Below are 20,048 nucleotides of genomic sequence, written 5' to 3' on the forward strand. Positions count from 1 at the left end.
GGGACAGAACCAGGTCTGAACCAGACAAGCATAAAGCAGCACAGGCACAGGCAGAACAGGGTCACACACACTCGGCCAAGGGTCAAAGTATAAGCGACAAGGAATGACCCCACAATGAGGCTGTAAGAAGCCTCCCAGATTCCCAGAGTGAGGCTGTCCAGATTAACCTCTGAACTACCTAATCCCACAAACTAAGCAGATCATGACAGCTACCATGGTTCCTAAATCTTCATAGGAGCCTTAAGCCTATATGTAAAATAACAATTTAGAGTACTATATCTCTAAAATTAAAAAAAGATAATGAACCCATTTCTAACATTTTAATATAGAAATACAGATTTTTAAAAATAATATAAATGGTTGTAAAAAATGTACTTTTTAACTATGAAAATGCCACCAGACTTCCAGAAACAGGTTAATTAAGTTTTCCTTAATCCCTGCACTTACAATACAATGAGTCACGCTCCTACCACATGTTTCTCTGTTATGGCAGTGTCATTGGATCCTACACAAATGATCACCTATCAGAGAAATAAGTATGAAGGTGGCTGTTAGGTAACCTGGTATCAAGTCTGTCAAATACAACCCTCTTGAGGGACCAGTTCTATAAATAGTGATGATACACATAATATTACAAGTAATTCTGGAGAGCATTGTCAAAATGGACTTCTTCGGAGTAACAACTCTGTTGCTGATAGCTTGTGTGATATTCCTTCTTCTAAGCATCATGCAAGCCAAGAAAGCAAGGGGTAAAGGTAAATTGCCACCAGGGCCAACACCATTGCCCATCCTGGGAAATATTCTTCAAATCAATGGTAAAGAAGTATTTAAGTCACTGAATAAGGTAAGTTTAAATAATTCCAGGCCATGTATCAACAATGATCTGGGTAAGAAATATGTTATGAAATAAAAAGTTAAAGAATTTTTGTAGATGTCTAGATTGACAGAAATAAAGGGGGTGCTCTTGTGAAAGATGCCTTAAATTAAAGTTAATGATAACTGAAGTTACTTGTTAGTGATGTGATTGGGTAAAAAGCTTCATAGGACACATTGAGACTTCTGCCTGTTTGCAAAAAAAGAATGTGAAATGGGGTAATATAGAGGGTGCAATTGTAGTATTAACATCATGGTTTCGGGTGGCTTAAATAGTTTCCTTGTTTCATTTCGAGGCCAAGAGAATAAATCCCTACAATGGAAATTGGTGGATAGAAACAGATTAGAGGAATTATAATTGAATTAAAAGATTATTCCCAGCTCTTAAAGGCCCCTTCACATTAAGCGACGCTGCAGCGATACCAACAACGATCCGGATCGCTGCAGCGTCGCTGTTTGGTCGCTGGAGAGCTGTCACACAGACCGCTCTCCAGCGACCAACGATGCCGGTAACCATGGTAAACATCGGGTAACTAAGCGCAGGGCCGCGCTTAGTAACCAGATGTTTACCCTGGTTACCATCCTAAAAGTAAAAAAAACAAACACTACATACTTACCTAACGCTGTCTGTCCCCGGCGCTGTGCTCTGCACTCCTCCTGTACTGGCTGTGAGCACAGCGGCCGGAAAGCAGAGCGGTGACGTCACCGCTCTGCTTTCCGGCTGACCGACGCTCACAGCCAGTACAGGAGGAGTGCAGAGCACAGCGCCGGGGACAGACAGCGGTAGGTAAGTATGTACTGTTTGTTTTTTTTACTTTTAGGATGGTAACCAGGGTAAACATCGGGTTACTAAGCGCGGCCCTGCGCTTAGTTACCCGATGTTTACCCTGGTTACCAGTGAAGACATCGCTGGATCGGTGTCACACACGCCGATCCAGCGATATCCACGGGAGATCCAGCGACTAAATAAAGTTCTGGACTTTGTTCAGCGACCAACGATGGCCCAGCAGGGGCCTGATCGTTGGTCGCTGTCACACATAGCGATTTCCTTAACGATATCGTTGCAACGTCACCAAAGGCAACAATATCGTTAACGATATCGTTATGTGTGAAGGTACCTTAACACTATCTATCACTTAACCACAAGGTATGTGATAAGTTAACTGATGGATCTGTAGGGCTCAACCACTCAGACATCAACTTATACCAAGAACAAGGCTCTGAAATGCCCCATTGAAGCAATCTTATAGAGAATAGATGGATATCTGCTCTATTCCTGAAGGACATTTCAGAACACTGATCTCGGAATAGATGGCGGTCCATCTGTTCGGAACTCCACTGCTTGACTATTCTTTGGAAATCCTTAACAATGTTGGGAATAACCCTTAAAGAACATTGAGAACCCAAAGTCTAGTTTACCTGTCCATGTCCTATGTAAAGATATGATCCAACTTAAAGAGTAAAAAATACAATTATACATACTACTCATTCATAGCAGAAATATAATACTATATGTACTGAAAGTGCTAAGCAAAGACAACAAAAAAGACAATCATCGATCTGTCATTGGCAGCTGGTGACTGTTTCCAGGTTACATCAGCAGATTTATTTGCTTAACTGAATGGAATTAAAACAAACTAGAACAGAGATAATTAAAATACATAACAAAAGTTGTTAGATTACACTCCCTGACAGAAGTTATGTCGCTTATCCATGTTATGTAAAAAAAAGCTTATAACCTGACGTTAAATTCACCCATTGGTTGTATAAATTATTCTTTTGAAAGCTGAAACCCTCCGAAATGTGGTTTAGGTTAAGAAAATAAATCGGCACCAATGCAGAAATATTGATCAGTTAATGGACACAGAATGGTCAGATTTTGGAAAGACAAAAGTTTTGTCTCCCATAGAAAGTAATGTGATATTCAAACAAATAATTAACTTAAAATACAAATATATGTTGCATAACATTGGTGAATGAAGTTGTGGTGCTATTAGTCATGTTTAATATTTTGTGTGACTTCCATGAGCTTGAAGGACTGCATCCATGTGGTTCAACAATGATTCATACAATGTATTAATGAAGTCATTAGGAATAGCAAAGAATGCAGTCTTACATGCCTCCCAGAGTTCATCTAGATTATTTGGTTTTGTCTTCCAAGCTTCCTCTTTCATCCTACTCCAAACATGCTCAATGATGTTCATGTCTGGTGACTGGGCTGGCCAGTCCTTGAGCACCTTGATCTTTTTTGCCTGGAGTAACTTTGTTGTAGAGATGGATGTATGAGATGGATCACCATACTGCTGCAGAATTTGACCCCTTTTATGATTTGCAAGAAGAGGTAGCTAATACTTCTTGATATTTTAGGCTATTGATATTGCCTTCCACCTTGCAAATGTTTTGCACACCCCCATACTGAATGTAACCCCATACCATGATCTTTCCACCACTGAATTTAACTGTTTTCTGGGTGTATTTTGGATCCATACGGGCTCCAGTAGGTCTCCTGCAGAATTTGAGGCAGCTGTGGTGTAATTCTACTGAAGATTCATCAGAGAAATCCGCCTTCTTCCACTTTTCCAACGTTCATCTGTTTAGCAGGCTGTGGGACTTTGCACATGCCACATGTTTTTTTATTTGCCTTATGTTTAGTGCTGGCTTCTGGGCACTGATTTGACAATGGAGGCCATTTCGAGACAGAATCCTACAAACTGTTCTAGTTGACACAGGAACTTGAGGTGACCAGGCCTGTTGGAGCTCTGTGCAGTGGAAGAGGGGCTTGCTTTGGATTTTCTAACCAACAAACGTTCCTCCTGAGCAGTTGTCTTGCGGAGTCTGCCGGACCTGTGATTGTCAAACACATCTCCGGTCTCTTCAAATATTTTTTTAATTCTTTGTACTTGATTCTGAGACACATTAAAGGTGCCAGTCACCTCTGCAGTGGAGCTGGTCTTCAGTCTCTTGATAATCCAGGCTTTGGTCACACGGTGGATTTTTGGCATGTTGTCACAGCTCAAGTTGCAGTTCAAGTAAAGGTCTGGGGTGCTGGGTTTCTTTTTATACGCACACACTAATTAACCGATCATTTACTGTGCACAGTTGAGGATGTAAACTAGAATTTGGTGCATTATATGACCAGGCGACATAACTTTTGTCTTGCCAAAATCTGACCATTCTGTGTACATTAACTGATTAATATTTCTGCATTGATGCCAATTTATTTTCTTAACCTAAACCACACTACGGAGGGTTTCAGCTTTCAAATGAATAATTTATACAACCAATGGATGAATTTAACGTCAGGTTGTAAGCTTTTATTTACATAACATGGATAAGCGACATAACTTCTGTCAGGGAATGTATATAATCCTTGGTTCTAAATCCTCAATAATTGCCATTAGGGTTGAGCGACCTTCACTTTTATAGGATCGGGTCGGGTTTCACGAAACCCGACTTTTGGAAAAGTCGGGTCGAGTGAAATCGGCCGATCCTATAAAAAAGTCGGGGTCGGGGGTCGGCCGAAACTCGAAACCCAATGCAGTGCATTGGGTTTCCATGGTTCCCAGGGTCTGAAGGAGTGGAAACTCTCCTTCAGGCCCTGGGATCCATATTTAAGTGTAAAATATAGAATTAAAATAAAAAATATCCTTATACTTACCCTCTGACGCGCCCTGGTACTAACCGGGAAACTTCCTTCCTTAGAATCAGCCTTCCAGGACCTTCGGTGACGTCGCGGGTGACGTCGCGGCTTGTGATTGGCCGCGCGGCCGCCCATGTGACCGCTCGCGCGGCCAATCACAAGCCGCGACGTCACCCGCGACGTCACCGAAGGTCCTGGAAGGGCTGATTCTTAGGAAGGAAGGCTGTCGGAAGGAAGCAGGGCGCTTCCGAGGGTGAGTATATTCCTATTAGGTATATACTCACCCTCAGAAGCGCCCTGCTTCCTTCCGACAGCCTTCCTTCCTAAGAATCAGCCCTTCCAGGACCTTCGGTGACGTCGCGGCTTGTGATTGGCCGCGCGAGCGGTCACATGGGCGGCCGCGCGGCCAATCACAAGCCGCGACGTCACCGCGACGTCACGGCAAGGTCCTAGAAGCGCGGATTCGAAGGAGGAAGGCTGCCGGTTAGTACCAGGGCGCGTCAGAGGGTAAGTATTGCAATATTTTTTATTTTAATTCTATATTTTACACTTTAATCTGAATTCCGATACCAATTCCCGATATCTTAAACATGTCGGGAATCGGGATCGGAATTCCGATTCCAGATTCAAAAGATCGCCGACTTCATGGCCGACCCCCCACTGGGGTCGGGTCGGGTTTCATGAAACCCGACCTTGCCAAAAGTCGGCGACTTTTGAACAATTTCGACCCGTTTCGCTCAACCCTAATTGCCATGTGTGCTATGTTAATTTATTTGCTTCTAGACAGTGCTGAGATTTAATTATCAATGGAATATGAGTTATTTCACCTTATGGAGCACTATACCATTGCAATGCTGATTGGCCCATTAAAGCCATTAAAGAGTAGCTCCACCCACTATATAAGCACTAAAAAAAAATTTTTTGAAATGAAAATCACAACCCTCTTCTATAATTGGATCTCCTTTAAAAATTGGATTTAAAAATTGGGATAGTAGAAAAATATAATGTGATCTTTATAATTTGGTTGCCACTTTCTGTGTTTAAGGTTCAAAACAATTGGAGTAGAGGTAAGCAGGGTTAAACAAGAGCTTTGTTGCTCTGGGGTCACATTTGCAGCCATACTTGACTACAAGGTAGAAAACAATCCTAATATTACTTACAAAAATATTGTTCTTATCTGCAGTCAATTCAAAGGACAGAGAAAAAACATGTTAACAGTTTTTCCTCCTCCTCCACTATAGGGAATCTGTTATCAGAAAATGACCTATTGCTTGAAGGGGTTGTCCAGTCCAAATTTGTACCCTGTGTGACGCCAGATTTATGGATCCTCCCAGGGAACATACTGTGCGCTGTGGGTATTTTAGATGTATGTATGTGTGATACGTACTCCTGGCCATTGGGCACGGCCTCGCTCCAAACACTTGTATAAAAGTACGTTTCGCTGGTTTCAGACCCGATACTGGAGGATATGTATGAGCTATACATACTCCCTGCCAGTGGGCATGACTCTCAGTGCAGCGCCCCAGGGTCCTGGTCATTGCAGTAATGTCGTCTAGGGGGAGTGACATTACGTTTGGAGGCAAAGAAGGACAAACGAATCCAGGTATCACAAACATGCAACACATTTCGCACTCCAGGCCACCAGGGGGAGCTATGCTCCTATTTATTAGGGCACTCTTCACACTTAGGTAGTAGCTTGCTTAGCTTGGCTTGGGTAGTTGGTCCCTGACAGGGGTGGGAGCCTGTCAGAGGCTGAGACAGAATGACACGGGGCTGTGCCAGCCCTATGTGCAGCAGCTTCTAAGAAAGAGACACGAAAAGAGAACTGTATTATAGAGAGGGTGAAGAAGTCATAACAAAGGAGAGGATACCAGGAGGAGTTCTGCCCGACACAGGCTGCCTCCTTCTGAGGTGCAGGATCCCGGTAACCGGAACACCGAGGGAGCAACTGTACTTTATGCCTTGCTCCAGAGACCGGCAGGACAGCTAATTTCACATTACTGATCTGCCCCTACACCCAGGAGGCAAGGTGGCACTGCTTAGAGGCTGGTGCATGATAGAGTCCCTGTAAAACGCCTCAAGCCACCAGTCATATGGGTTTGTCCAATCCATCTGGGGGACAGAGAGAGAGACATAACATCTACAACATCTGTGAGGACCTTATGAGAGGCTTAGCATTAAGGTACTACAACACCACGGTGCTAGAGGAAGGCTACTGATTTGTACCTTGACAAGGGGACGCTTGATTTGCCTCCAATCCGGCCGGACTCTGCCTGCCCTGTGATCTAGTGCTCTGGACTGTGGATGCTGAAGCATTCAGTGAAAGGTAAAGAGACTGCAACCTTGTGTCCTCGTTCTTCACTGCGCCTCACACCATCCACCATCTACACACTGGGAAGCCCTGGGGACATACTTCACCTGTGGAAAGGTATACCATCTAGCTGCCATAACATCACCGCAGCAGACCCCTTAAAGCAGTGTAGGTCACTCTAACCGAATACCACTTGTTGGGTCATGAACACTATCCCTTTAAAGACCATACCCTTTTACACGGACGTCCCAAGGGCCACGGACCGGGTCAGCCACCGTGACATCCTCCTGTGAACCGAAGGACCTGGGATCCGAGTCCCCTGCTGCCCTTGGGGATGCTCCATCTATATCTACCATATAGAGATAAATCATTAGTAATTGTACAGGAGGAGGTGATCTGTGACATCACTTATTGTGAATGGTGGATCTTGAGTTATCCAAAGTCTATAGAGGCGTTATCAGTCATTGTACAGGAGGAGGAGGTGAGCTGTGACATCACTTATTGTGAATGGTGGATCCTGTGTTATCTACTGTATATAGTGGTGTTATCAGTCATTGTACAGGAGGAGGAGGTGAGCTGTGATATCACCTATTGTGAATGGTGGATCCTGTGTGAACTACTCTATGTAGCAGTGTTATCAGTCATTGAATAGGAGGATGAGTTCGGTTGTGACATTGCCTATTGTGAATAGTGGAAACTGTTATCTCCTGTATGTAAAGGTGTTTCAGTCATTGACAGGAGGAGGAGGTGAGCTGTGACTTAACGTATTGTGAATGGTGGATCCTGTGTTATCTTCTGTACTGTATATAGAGGTGTTATCAGTCACTGTACAGGAGGAGGAGGAGGTGAGCTGTGACGTCATATATTATGATAGGTAGATCCTGTGTTATCTACTGCATACAGTGGTGATATCAGTCATTGTACAGGAGGAGGAGGTGAGCTGTGACTTAACGTATTGTGAATGGTGGATCCTGTGTTATCTTCTGTACTGTATATAGAGGTGTTATCAGTCACTGTACAGGAGGAGGAGGAGGTGAGCTGTGACGTCATATATTATGATAGGTAGATCCTGTATTATCTACTGTATATAGAGGTGTTATCAGTCATTGTGCAGGAGGAGGAGGTGAGCTGTGACATCACATATTGTGATTGGCTCCATCCCATGTTATCTACTGTATACAGTGTTGATATCAGTCATTGTACAGGAGGAGGAGGTGAGCTGTGATATCACCTAGTGTGAATTGTGGATCCTGGGTCATCTACTGTATATAGAGGTGATATCAGTCATTGTACAGGAGGAGGAGGTGAGCTCTGATATCACCTATTGGGAATGGTGGATTCTGTGTTATCTACTGTAAACAGTGGTGTTATCAGTCATTGTACAGGAGGAGGAGGTGAGTTGTGACATCACCTATTGTGAATGGTGGATCCTGTGTTATCTACTGTATATAGAGGTGTTATCAGTCATTGTACAGGAGGAAGAGGTGAGCTGTGACATCACCTATTGTGAATGGTGGATCCTGTGTTATCTACTGTATACAGTGTTGATATCAGTCATTGTACAGGAGGAGGAGGTGAGCTGTGACATCACCTATTGTGAATGGTGGATCCTGTGTTATCTACTGTATATAGAGGTGTTATCAGTCATTGTACAGGAGGAGGAGGTGAGCTGTGATATCACCTATTGTGAATGGTGGATCCTGTGTTATCTACTGTATACAGTGTTGATATCAGTCATTGTACAGGAGGAGGAGGTGAGCTGTGACATCACCTATTGTGAATGGTGGATCCTGTGTTATCTACTGTATACAGTGTTAAGATCAGTCTTTGTACAGGAGGAGGAGGTGAGCTGTGACATCACCTATTGTGAATGGTGGATCCTGTGTTATCTACTGTATACAGTGTTGATATCAGTCATTGTACAGGAGGAAGAGGTGATCTGTGATATCACCTATTGTGAATGGTAGATCCTGTGTTATCTACTGTATACAGTGGTGTTATCAGTCATTGTAAGCCTGTGTCTGATGATAACAAGATTGCTGAAAAGTCAGCTGCACAGAACAGAAAGTATGTATCTGGTATTACACCTAGACGCCAGTGTTAAAATTGATAAATTTCTGATTTGTTTTACAGTATATGGACAGTGATATAGATAGAATTTAAAAAAATATGATTTATATAAAATAAATTGATTCAAATGTGATTTAAATGATAGGTAATTTTCCAGTGACACATTCCCTTGAAATTTAAACTTAGTTACATGTGTAGTAACCCAATCGATAGTGTGTCCTTCCCATTAAGTAATCCTGCATTGTCAGTAGCTTCTGTACACTACAGCTCACTCTCTAACTGCCCCTCTACATTATCCCCTGCATTTGTGAGCTGTAGTTCTCCATTTCTAGTCACCTCCATTTCAGATGCAATGCATTTCTCATTTGCTGTGATCTGGCGTCATTTAATGGTGAAAGTGTACAAAGACTCATAATTATTGTTTTGTAAGGATCTGAGATTTGAATCCGGTGTCCTATTGGCCAGCTCCTAGTCACATGATCAATAAGAGGAGCTGTTTCCCAGGCAAGTCTAGAATGTTCTTTAGTCTGAGGGATGCCCTCAGGGAGAGCAGAAGACACATGGAGGCTGATTTCACTACAAGACCTCCTGCAGGCCTAAGAGCCTGGGATCCCTCTAAAACCTCTACAGACATCATTCTAAAGTCTTTCTGACTGGAATCACCTCAGTTTTTACATTCACCTTTAAGTACATGTGTGTGCATGGGCCATGACACACTGTGGAGTTAACCCCGAGTACAGTTCTGTAACCTCTCAATGCTGCGTCTACCCCCTTCTGTAAGCTATCAAAAGACACTGTCCAGTGCTCTTAAAGCTCCAGACCCCAATCACATCTCAGCATCTAAGTGTGAACTGTAATTGCCATGGACTACCAATGAGAGACTGTTCCGTGTTTGTTCCAAGTTATAATTCCCGTTCCTGCTGAAGTAAAAGCAACTGTTATCCCCATAACCCGTGTGTGTCATAATTCCTTCGGCTGCGGACACTGTGTGGGGGTGGATAGCAGGGAATGTTCAGCCTGGTCATTATATATGTTCAAGGGATTTCTGATGTAATTAATTAATGTTTGACAAATATTTCACTGTAGAATACGGAGTTGACCTGTTTGCTTCTCTTTCTCTAGCTGAGTGAGAAGTATGGGCCGGTATATACGCTCCACATGGGAATGGATCCGGTTGTGGTGCTGTGCAGTTGTGACGCAGTGAAGGAGGCTCTCATTGACAATGCAGAGGACTTTGGTGCCAGGGGACACATGCCACTACTGGACAGGTTAAATTCTGGAGGGCACGGTAAGAACCAAGTCTAGATATTGCTTATATAGCATACCACAAACCAAAACCCAAATATATAGGAGATTCAATGATTATAACAGATTAAACATTCACTTAAAACCTGGGCGGGACCAAAGACACTTAGGTGACTACTCCGAAATTTCGGTTCTCCCTGCTCTATTCCATTTAAGTCACAGATCTCTCCCTACATGTCTGTTTAGGGAGTGACCTGTCACTCAAAGGAAGAAGAGGAGTGGGGGCGGGGAGAAGCTTCCGATGGACAGGTCTTCTGGTTTGTGAATGTATGTTTTCTATGAAACAACGCAACTTTCAGGAGTAAAACATATCTAGCTGGTATATAGATAGTGATCTACAAAGAAACAAAGGTCCTCCAAAAGCGTCAAGGTTAATGAATACATTTTATTGACAGAAAAATTGATTAAAAAACACATAAAATAAGGAAATGGTAATATGGTAGACAAAAAAATTGAAAAACTTTATTTTTTTATATTTATTATATTTGTTTACCTCACTAATAATGAATTAACAGTAGTGTTGAGCGATACTTTCCGATATCCAAAAATATCGGTATCGGATTGGATCGGCCAATATCCAAAAAATATCGGCTATCGCTGATACCGATACCGGAAACCAATGCAAGTCAATGGGACACAAATATCGGAATTAAAATAAGCCCTTTCTTTCCTTGTAGGTTAATTCAACATGAAGGAAAACAACTACGAATAATGTAGAATGTATTGGGGGAGGTAGAGAAGACATTAAAGGCATAGAGGTTTAGCCCAATCAAATAGAATAGCAGGAATTATTATTTTTTTTTTTTTAAGATGTTCGGAGTTACAAAGATATTGACTATGTTAAGCTTTTTCATATTTTGTCAGATATTTATGTTTCACTACTTCCAAGCTCTTTACCTTCTTTTTTACTTCTCCCACACTTTCTTCTTCATCATCCTCAGCAGCATCTTTTTCATCAACTTCTTCTTCACCTTATTCATCATCTTCTTCTTCACCTTCTTCCTATTATTCTTTTTTTTTTACATTCTTCATATTTTTCTTATTCAACTATTATTTTTCTTCATATTCTACTTCTTCATCTTCTTCATATTATTTTTCTTTATCATATTCTTATTTGTGACAGGCATTCCTGTAGTTGTTGTCTATAAAAGTTTGAAGATTACACCTTCTGTTCTGCCTGTCACAAAAGATTTACAACAGGATTTGTCCATGTTCAGTTTGGCCTGCAGCAGCAGGTTTTTTCCAGGGGCACCACAAGGAGGAACGGACTCACCCCCATACACTGCTTAGTCTTCTTCTGCTTATAATTTAGATAATATCTTTTGCTCTGATTTTTAGTCGTATGCTTAATGTTCTGCTTTTTGTTCTGCAGCTTCTTGTTCTTCTGCTTCTTGGTCTTCTTTGGGGTGGTCTTCAGGGTCGTCGTCTTCTTTAGGGTGGACTTCAGGGTCGTCGTCTCCAGGGTCGTCATCTCCGGGGTCGTCGTCTTCTTCGGGGTGGTCTTTTGGGTCGTTGTCTTTAGGGTAGTTGTCAGGGAGATCCAGAGTGATTACCAAAAACCATTTAAAAAATCTTGAACTTGGAAATGTAGAAGAAGGTACAAGAAGGCCGAGGAACTACCGAGAACCAGCTGATGGTACTGGAACCCGGAGGGGTAGCCGAAGGTACTAAAGCCAATGGAACTACTGAGGACCAGCTGATGGAACTGGAACCCGGTTACTAAGCAGGAGGTACCCATGCCAGAAAGCACTATCAAGGACGACCAGACGTTGGTGAAACTCAGATACCGAGAAGGAGGCACCTAAACCAAAGGCTCTGCCTGGAACCAGCTGATGGTACTGGAACCAGGATGGGTAGCAGAAGGTACAAGAGCCAAAGACACTGCCGAGAACCAGCTGATGGTACCGGAACCTGGATGGGTAGCAGAAGGTACAATAGGGGGACCTATTCAAGATTGACTTCTAAAGAACCAGCTAATGGTGCTGGAATTCAGATAGGCAGCAGAAGGTGCACATGAAAAATAAATTGCAAGGCCGTGAGCCGGCCAGAGTTACCAAAAACCCACAGTCCTACAGGGGGAGATTGTCCTATTTGCACTACGGAAACAGTCTTGATTGCCAGTTCCCGCAGCCCACATAGGAAGTACCTAAACTGCAGGCACCATAGAGTGGGGTAACCCGACCGCAACCCGACAGGACAACGTATTAGAGGAAAAGTGACCTTGACACTACCGGGAAAAAGCTGGGATGCTGGAATCAGGCTGGGCAGGAGGGAGTACCCATGCCAAAGACAATGCCGAGAACCAGCTGACGGTACTGGAACCCGGATGGGTAGCAGAAGGTACAAGAGCCAATGGAACTACCGAGGACCAGCTGACGGTACTGGAACCTGGTTACTAAGCAGGAGATACCTGTGCCAGAAAGCACTACCAAGGACCACCAGACGTTGGTGGAACTCGGATACTGAGAAGGAGGCACCTAAGCCAAAGGCTATGCCTGGAACCAGCAGACTGAACTGGAACCCAGGCGGACCTATTCAAGATTGACTTCTAAAGAACCAGCTAATGGTGCTGGAACTCAGATAGGCAGCAGAAGGCCCACTTGAAAAAAAATTGCAAGGCCGCGAGCCGGCCAGGGTTACCGAAAACCCACAGTCCTACAAGGGGAGCTTGTCCTATTGGCACTACGGAAACAGCCTTGATTGCCAGTTCCCGCAGCCCACATAGGAAGCACCTAAACTGCAGGCACCATAGAATCTGTTAACCTGACCGCAACCCAACAAGACAATTTATTGGAGGCAAAGTGACCTTGACACTACCCGGAAACAGCTGGTGTTCTGGAACAAGACTGGGCAGGAGGGAGCACCCGTGCCAAAGACACTTCTGAGCAGCAACTGGCAGTGTTGGAGCCCAGGGATTACAGGAGAAACAGAGTGTAGGCTGATGCCTATTTGGAGGCAGTTTAATATCTGTAGTAGTGTGAATGTGGAGGGAGCTGGAGAAATTGCCGCACACACAGCTGGGGATCAGCTGTCGTTACTGAACCCCAAAACACTGGAGCATGTGTTGAGTGTGCAGACTGCCCTTCCGAGCAGCAACTGGCGGTGTTGGAGCCCAGGAATTACAGGAGAAACAGAGTGTAGGCTGAGGCCTAATTGGAGCAAGTTGAAAGGGAACCTGTCACCCCCTTTGGGGGTAACTAAAATAGCCACCTTGTGCAGCACTAATGCTGCACAAGGAAAAGGTGGCTCTTTTAGTTATGCTCCTTGCACACGCTGAAGTAAACACTTATATAATGTGCTCCCTCATACCGTGAAACCGTCCCGGAGGCGGGACTTTTCTTCTTACTCAGACGCAGCACAGCCGCCATTCATACCGCCTTGGCGCCGGGCGCCGCCTCCTCAGCGTTGTTTGAATCTGTCCCGGAGCCTGCGCTGTTATGTTATCCATTGGGCATGCACAATTAGTGCTGCCGGTTTTCTGACATCATTTGATGTCAGGCTGACTGCGCCTGTGTGGCCGCGCTGCCCCAGATCCCGCCCCGCAGTGTCTTCTGATTTATTCACACTGTGGGGCAGGGATTCATGGGCATGCGCTGTGCATATCTTCGCCTCTCACTCATCTCCTTTCGCCTTCTTCAGACTGTGCGGCGTCAGCTGATCCCTAAGCACATGCCATGGCGATTAGGGATCAGCTGACGCCGCATAGTCTGAAGGCAGAGGGAGATGAGTGAGAGGCGAAGATATGCACAGCGCATGCCCATGAATTCCAGCCCCGCAGTGTGAATAAATCAGAGGACACTGCGGGGCGGGATCTCGGGCAGCACGGCCGCACAGGCGCAGTCAGCCTGACGTCAAATGATGTCAGGAGACAGGCAGTGCTAACTGCGCATGTCCAATGGATAACATACCAGCGCAGGCTCCGGGACAGATTCAAACAACGCTGAGGAGGCGGCGCCCGGTGCCAAGGGGGTATGAATGATGGCTGGGCTGCGTCTGATTAAGAAGGAAAGTCCCGCCTCTGGGACGGTTTCACGGTATGAGGGGCACATTTTATAAGTGTTTAGTTCAGCGTGTGCAAGGAGCATAACTAAAAGACCACCTTGTCCAAATGCAGCATTACTGCTACACAAGGTGGCTCTTATAGTTACAAACGCCTGGGGGGGACAGGTTCACTTTAATATCTGTGCAGAGAGAAAGTGGACGGAGCAGGAGAAATTGCCAGATACACAGCATGGGAGCAGCTGGCATTACTGAACTCCAATAACACGGCAGCAAGTGTTGACTGTGCAGACAGCACTTCTAAGCAGCAACTGGCAGTGTCGAAGCCCAGGGTCAATGCTAGAAACAGAGTGTAGGCTGAGGCCTAATTGGAGGCAGTTTATTATCTGTTGCAGTGTGAGAGTGGACGGAGCAGAAGAAATTGCCAGATACACAGCAGGGGAGCAGCTGGTGTTACTGAACCCCAATAACACGTCAGCAAGTGTTGACTGTGCAGACAGCACTTATGAGCAGCAACTGGCAGTGTTGGAGCCCAGGGTTAATGCTAGAAACAGAGTGTAGGCTGAGGCCTAATTGGAGGCAGTTTAATATCTGTTGTAGTGTGAGAGTGGACGGAGCAGGAGAAATTGCCGGATACACAGCATGGGAGCAGCTGTCGTTACTGAACCCCAATAACACGGCAGCAAGTGATGACTGTGCAGACGGCACTTCTGAGCAGCAACTGGCAGTATTGGAGCTCAGGGTCATTGTTAGAAACAGAGTGTAGGCTGAGGCCTAATTGGAGCCAGTTTAATATCTGTTGCAGTGTGAGAGTGGACAGAGCTGGAGAAATTGCCGGATACACAGCATGGGAGCAGCTGTCGTTACTGAACCCCAATAACACGGCAGCAAGTGTTGACTGTGCAGATGGCACTTCTGAGCAGCAACTGGCAGTGTTGAAGCCCAGGGTCATTGTTAGAAACAGAGTGTAGGCTGAGGCCTAATTGGAGCCAGTTTAATATCTGTTGCAGTGTGAGAGTGGACAGAGCTGGAGAAATTGCCGGATACACAGCAAGGGAGTAGCTGGTGTTACTGAACCCCAATAACACGGCAGCAAGTGATGACTGTGCAGACGGCACTTCTGAGCAGCAACTGGCAGTATTGGAGCTCAGGGTCAATGCTAGAAACAGATTGTAGGCTGAGGCCTAATTGGAGGCAGTTTAATATCTGTTGCAGTGTGAGAGTGGATGGAGCAGGAGAAATTGCCGAATATACAGCAGGGGAGCAGCTGTCGTTACTGAACCCCAATAACACAGCAGCAAGTGTTGTCTGTGCAGATGGCACTTCTGAGCAGCAACTGGCAGTGTTGGAGCCCAGGGTCAATGCTAGAAACAGAGTGTAGGCTGAGGCCTAATTGGAGGCAGTTTAATATCTTTTGCAGTGTAAGAGTGGACGGAGCAGGAAAAATTGCCGGATACACAGCAGGGGAGCAGCTGGCGTTACTGTACCCCAATAACACGGCAGCAAGTGATGACTGTGCAGATGGCTGTTCTGAGCAGCAACTGGCAGTGTTGGAGTCCAGGGATTACAGTTCAGGTGGTAGAAACATGAACACAACAGGAGACCTGGATACTGTTGCCAACCAATTATTTAATCTGGAAGAGGAGTGGCAAATTCCTGTGAGATCCAGGCCTTGCTCATTTTCAGAAAATCTTTAGAAATACCCTGGTTTAGGGAAAGAGAAAAAAGAAACAAATGTGGCGCTTCCTCTGAGTGTAATACGTTTTTACCAACAGTTAAAAAAAATTATTTTAATTGTGGTTATGCTCACCTTTTATCGGTAAGAAATGCACATTGAGATTCTCAAGGAATCAATTCTTTAGACAACTCTTCTCCATATGTTATATAATCCAATAAGGTGTGCAGCTCACTTTGGAGAACTATGTGTTGATCCTGCTTCGGATCCACATAGGTGGCGACTTCAAAGGAAAAATAATCTCCAAGCAAATGTGGCGCTAAGCACCTACGGATTTTTTGAATGCATCCACTTCCATTAATTTTCAGAAAAATAAGCCAGTCAACGTTATCGGAGAATAGTCGCATGCGACGGTCTGTTAGTACACCACCTGCAGCACTAAAGATGCGTTCCGATAATACACTAGCAGCAGGACAAGCCAGCACCTCCAATGCATACTGGCTAAGCTCTGGCCATGTATCCAACTTAGAGACCCAAAACTTGAATGGGGAAGAGCTGTCTGGGAGTACACTGAGAGGGCAAGACATGTAGTCTGTCAGCATCTGACGGAAACGTGGCCTCCTGCTGACTGGATCCGTCTGTGATGGTGTAGACATTTGTGGCGGGCACACAAAACTTTGCCACATTTGGGCCATACTGGTCTAGCCTTGTGCTGAGGCACTGCTTCTGCTCCCTCTTTGTGCAGAGCTTCCTCCACTGCCTCGACGCTCTGAGCTGCTTTGTAAAGCACTAGCAGCACTGCTCTCGGTTGGAATGGAGAACATGATGGAATTCACCACTGTGTCTTGGTACTTCCGCATTTTATGCTCCCGCTTCAATGGTGTTTTGAGGCTTTGTAAGTTGTCCCGGTAGCGAGGATCTAGGAGGGTGTACATCCAATAACCAGCTGTGTTGAGAATGTGGGAGATGCGGCGGTCGTTTCTCAGGCACTGCAGCATGAAATCAACCATGTGCTGCAGACTGCCAACTGGCCAAGAAACGCTGTCCCCTGCTTGAGGTGTGATCTCTGCCTGCTCTGCATCACCCCACCCTCGCTCTACATACTGACTACTAGAGCATTGTGTAACTCCCTCGTCTAACATAGTAACATAGTAACATAGTTAGTAAGGCCGAAAAAAGACATTTGTCCATCCAGTTCAGCCTATATTCCATCATATTAAATCCCCAGATCTACGTCCTTCTACAGAACCTAATAATTGTATGATACAATATTGTTCTGCTCCAGGAAGACATCCAGGCCTCTCTTGAACCCCTCGACTGAGTTCGTCTAGACAGATGTCTTCCTCCTCCATTGACTCCTTCTCATCCTCCTCACAAAGTGTCCCCTGCCTAGGCCTTTGTGAGGAACCACATTGCGCAGACTGTCCAGAAGCAGATGACATTTGTTACTCCTCATCCTCCACCTCTTCCACAACCTCCTACCTTAGCCCTTGCAGTGTTTTTTCAAGCAGGCAGATAAGGGGGATAGTCATGCTGACTAGTGCATCATCTGCACTCGCCATCCGTGTGGAATCATCAAAGACATGGAAATCGTGGCAGATGTCCTTCATAGAGGCCCACTCAGTGGTGGTGAAGTGGGAACGGCGCGCAGTGCGACTTGTTTGCGCCTGATGCAGCTGGTACTCCATTACTGCAGCCTGCTGCTCACACAAATGCTCCAACATATGTAATCTTGAATTCCACCTGGTGGGTAGGTCAGATATGATGCGATGTTCTGGAAGGCGGAATCGGCGCTGCAGAGCTGCAATGCATGATCTTGCCATGCTGTTGCACCACAAGTGAGCGCACTCTAGGCGGATCTTGTGCAGCAGTGCATCAAGATCCGGATAGTCCCTCAAAAAACTCTGCACGACCAAGTTGAGCACATGAGCCTAGGCCCAGAGCTGCCACCAGATTTCGGCCATTGTCACACACTACCATGCCTGGCTGGAGATTCGCTGGCACAAACCACACGTCGCTTTCCTTCTTGATGGCATTCCAGAGCTCCTGCGCTGTGTTGCTTCGATTCCCCAAAGAAATTAATTTCAATACGGCCTGTTGACGTTTGGCCATGGCTGTGCTCATATTGGTCAGATCAGGTAAGCATTCACGGGTCCATGTGGAGGTAGACCGTGACGGCTCCTGCAGTGCTGATTCAGAGGAACTGGAGTATGAGGAGGAGTCAATGTGTACAGACTGGATTCCTGCAATCCTTGGAGTTGGCAGAACAGGTACAGCGCTACTCTCAAGATCTGTACCCGGCTCCACAACATTTAACCAATGGGCAGTGAGGGAAAGGTATCATCCCTGTCCATGGTGACTGGTCCATGCATCGGTGGTCAAGTGGACCTTGCTACTGACGGCGTTTAGTAGCACATGTTTAATGTTTCCCTCCACATGCTTTTGCAGGGCAGGGACGGCTTGCCTGCTGAAATAAAAGCGGCTGGGCACGTTGTATTGTGGGACTGCCAATGCCATGAAGTTACGGAAGGTGTCAGTCTCCACCAGCCTGAATGACAGCATTTCAAGGGACAGTAGTTTTGCAATGCCATCATTCAGAGCCAGTGCTCGGGGGTGGTTTGCTGAGAGTGGCCACCTTTTCTCCCATGCCTGTGCTACTGATGGCTGTAGACTGGGCTGGGAGTGTGAGGATGACAGGGAACGTGTTGCTGTGGGTGGAAATACACTGGGTCTCTGTACAACAGTGACAGAGGTTCTTCCATGGCAATCCTGTGAGGAAGCTGAACCAGCTGTGTGTGAGCTGGAGGAAGAGACTACAACACGAGCTGAAGAGGTGGTAGGTGGCGCTGTAGGTTGGCCTAGGTCTTCAGGGTGTTTTTGTAACTCCACCACATGCTTGGTCCGCACATGTTTCCACATATTTGTGGTATTGAGGTTGCTAACACTTTTCCCTCTTTTGACTTTCTGATTACACAGTTTGCATTTGACAAAGCAAATGTCATCTGCAGCTGTGTCAAAAAAGGACCATGGACTGCAAGTCTTGGGAGCGCCTGTTTTGGGTTTTTGGAAGAGGCATGCTCCTAATGGGTGCCGAAGTGGAGGCTACAGGCAACCCTGTCTGCCCCCTCCCTCTTCCTCCTTTTTGGGCCATTCGGGGAATCTCCTCCTCAGAGCTGCTCCCACCACCTTCCTGTACCTCACGCCATGATGGGTCAAGGACCTCATCATCTACACTACCCTTGTCCAACAACTGCTTCTCCTGGGTAGTCTCGCAGCATAGTACGCACCAGAAAGTGGCACCTGAGTCTCATCAGATGCGTACTGAGGTGTGCTGACCGTAGGCACTGGCCCACCCGCCTTTTCAGATTCAGAGAGACAAAGCAGTTGCGCATCACTGCATACTGCCTCTTCTTCAGTTTCTCGAATGCTGCTTGGCTGGCCCCCTCTTTCCAAGCCAAGAGATTCAGAGAACAAAAGTAGAGATGGCTCCTGTCCAGGGCTCTCTGACTACCTGGGCAATTTGGCAGGTGGTGAAGAGACAGATGGGCTCTGGACCTGAGAGGATGTGGCACTAATTGAAGTCGATGCATTAGCTGCCATCAATCCGACAATGGCTTCAATTTGTTCGTCCCGCAGGTGTGGGTACGTAGAGCTCCTACAAAGCTGCGCATAAAGGACTGTTCCCTGGTAAAACTGGGGGATGCTTAGTCACTGGTGCCCGCAGCAGGCACAGAATCCTCACATCCTCTCCCTGCTGAAACTCCACACCTATGACTACGTGCCTTACTCCCTGCCTTCTTCATCTTGGTAGACTGATAAAGATAGGCAGAAAAGTACTAAGGGGTTAGTGTACTTATTCCTGAACAGCTGCTAACAGGTATAAGAAACACTAATTTTATAAACTAGACTTTAATATGAGCTAATGTGGCCTACACAACTGTTAAGTGGAGTGTTTGGTGAACTTTATTTAGGGTTTTTTTGGACAAAAAGACACTGGATGTGCCCAAAGATGTCAAAACAGTAGTATCACAAACTTTTTGTAGCTATTACAATGCAGGAAGGTAACCTACAATGCAATAGATGAGGCTCCAAAAATAGGCTAATACTAATCTGGCTGGGGCTGCAGGGCACAAGGCTGCAGAAAGGCTCCTCTATCTACTTTTATATAGTGCACG

At 45.6% G+C, this 20,048-nt stretch overlaps 1 protein-coding gene across 1 annotated transcript in view; it reads left to right on the plus strand.

The window, feature by feature from the left end:
• The first annotated feature begins 640 nt into the window (after window positions 1-640).
• The window catches only part of LOC138661798 (cytochrome P450 2C19-like), a 48,688-nt gene continuing 29,280 nt past the window's right edge, over window positions 641-20,048 (plus strand). Inside the window, exons 1-2 of the mRNA XM_069746723.1 lie at window positions 641-844; window positions 10,017-10,182. Coding sequence (XP_069602824.1) covers window positions 662-844; window positions 10,017-10,182 — 349 coding nt within the window. The 5' untranslated portion in view covers window positions 641-661. The remainder of the gene's footprint in view (window positions 845-10,016; window positions 10,183-20,048) is intronic.

The sequence above is a fragment of the Ranitomeya imitator genome, chromosome 2 (assembly GCF_032444005.1).
Source record: "Ranitomeya imitator isolate aRanImi1 chromosome 2, aRanImi1.pri, whole genome shotgun sequence".
Lineage (NCBI taxonomy): Eukaryota > Metazoa > Chordata > Amphibia > Anura > Dendrobatidae > Ranitomeya > Ranitomeya imitator.